The 813-nt window shown below is 37.5% G+C and overlaps 1 protein-coding gene across 1 annotated transcript in view; it reads right to left on the reverse strand.

Moving 5' to 3' along the window:
- LOC119586975 (GRIP and coiled-coil domain-containing protein 2-like) overlaps positions 1-813 on the reverse strand; it is a gene marked incomplete at its 5' end in the record, with an annotated part of 25,570 nt that overhangs the window by 13,359 nt on the left and 11,398 nt on the right. The window contains 2 exon segments of the mRNA XM_037935713.1: positions 28-189; positions 314-493. Coding sequence (XP_037791641.1) covers positions 28-189; positions 314-493 — 342 coding nt within the window.

Consider the following 813-nt stretch of genomic DNA (forward strand, 5'->3'; position numbering starts at 1 on the left):
ACTGTTGAAAGACTCTTAATCTCTTACCTTCATATACCTCTCCTCAAATGTGTCTTCCAGTTCCTTCATGCGTTGGGTGTCCTCTGCCCGACTGATTGTACTTGTGCTCATGGCCTCGCTCTGCGCATCCTGAGCTTGGTTGGTTGACTCGCGGGCCGAAGACAACTCACTCTCTAAACCTTGGATTGTCTGTTCATGGGCAAATGCATTAATAAATAAATGCATAGCTATATAATACAGAAGATACATAAGAATTCAATAACAAAATTAATGTGTTACTAAAAAGCAGTACATTTCCTCTGACTTTATTAACCTTTTTTAGAACATCCCTCTCTTGCTGAAGCTCCTTGATTTTCTCTTCAAGTTTCTCCAGTTGCTGATTGTCTGGAGCAGTTGCAGGTGGGGGAGAATCATTGCTAAATGACTGAAGCTTTTCTGTAATTGTCTGGAGTTGCTCCTGCTTGCTGGCTAGCTCTGCTTCACTACTAGACATCTGTAATAATAATGGCACATGTAACAGATTCATCATAAAAAACATAAACACTAATAAAATCATAAATTTGTACCCAATAACCCCTACTAACCTCCTGAACATTTATAAGAGAATTTCTCATACACCTTATTGTCCTGTGTTGAACATACTCAGGAATCTGGCAATGATCATAAAATGCCACAAAATATGCATAACATCACACTTCACCCAAGTGCATTTGATAATCATTACAAACATTCATTTGTATTTATGTAATGCCTCAATCGACCGTATATCATAAACAACAACTCTTATCAAAACTTGAAGAAAATTCTTACCTT

This window comes from Penaeus monodon, chromosome 22, assembly GCF_015228065.2.
Source record: "Penaeus monodon isolate SGIC_2016 chromosome 22, NSTDA_Pmon_1, whole genome shotgun sequence".
NCBI classification, from domain to species: domain Eukaryota; kingdom Metazoa; phylum Arthropoda; class Malacostraca; order Decapoda; family Penaeidae; genus Penaeus; species Penaeus monodon.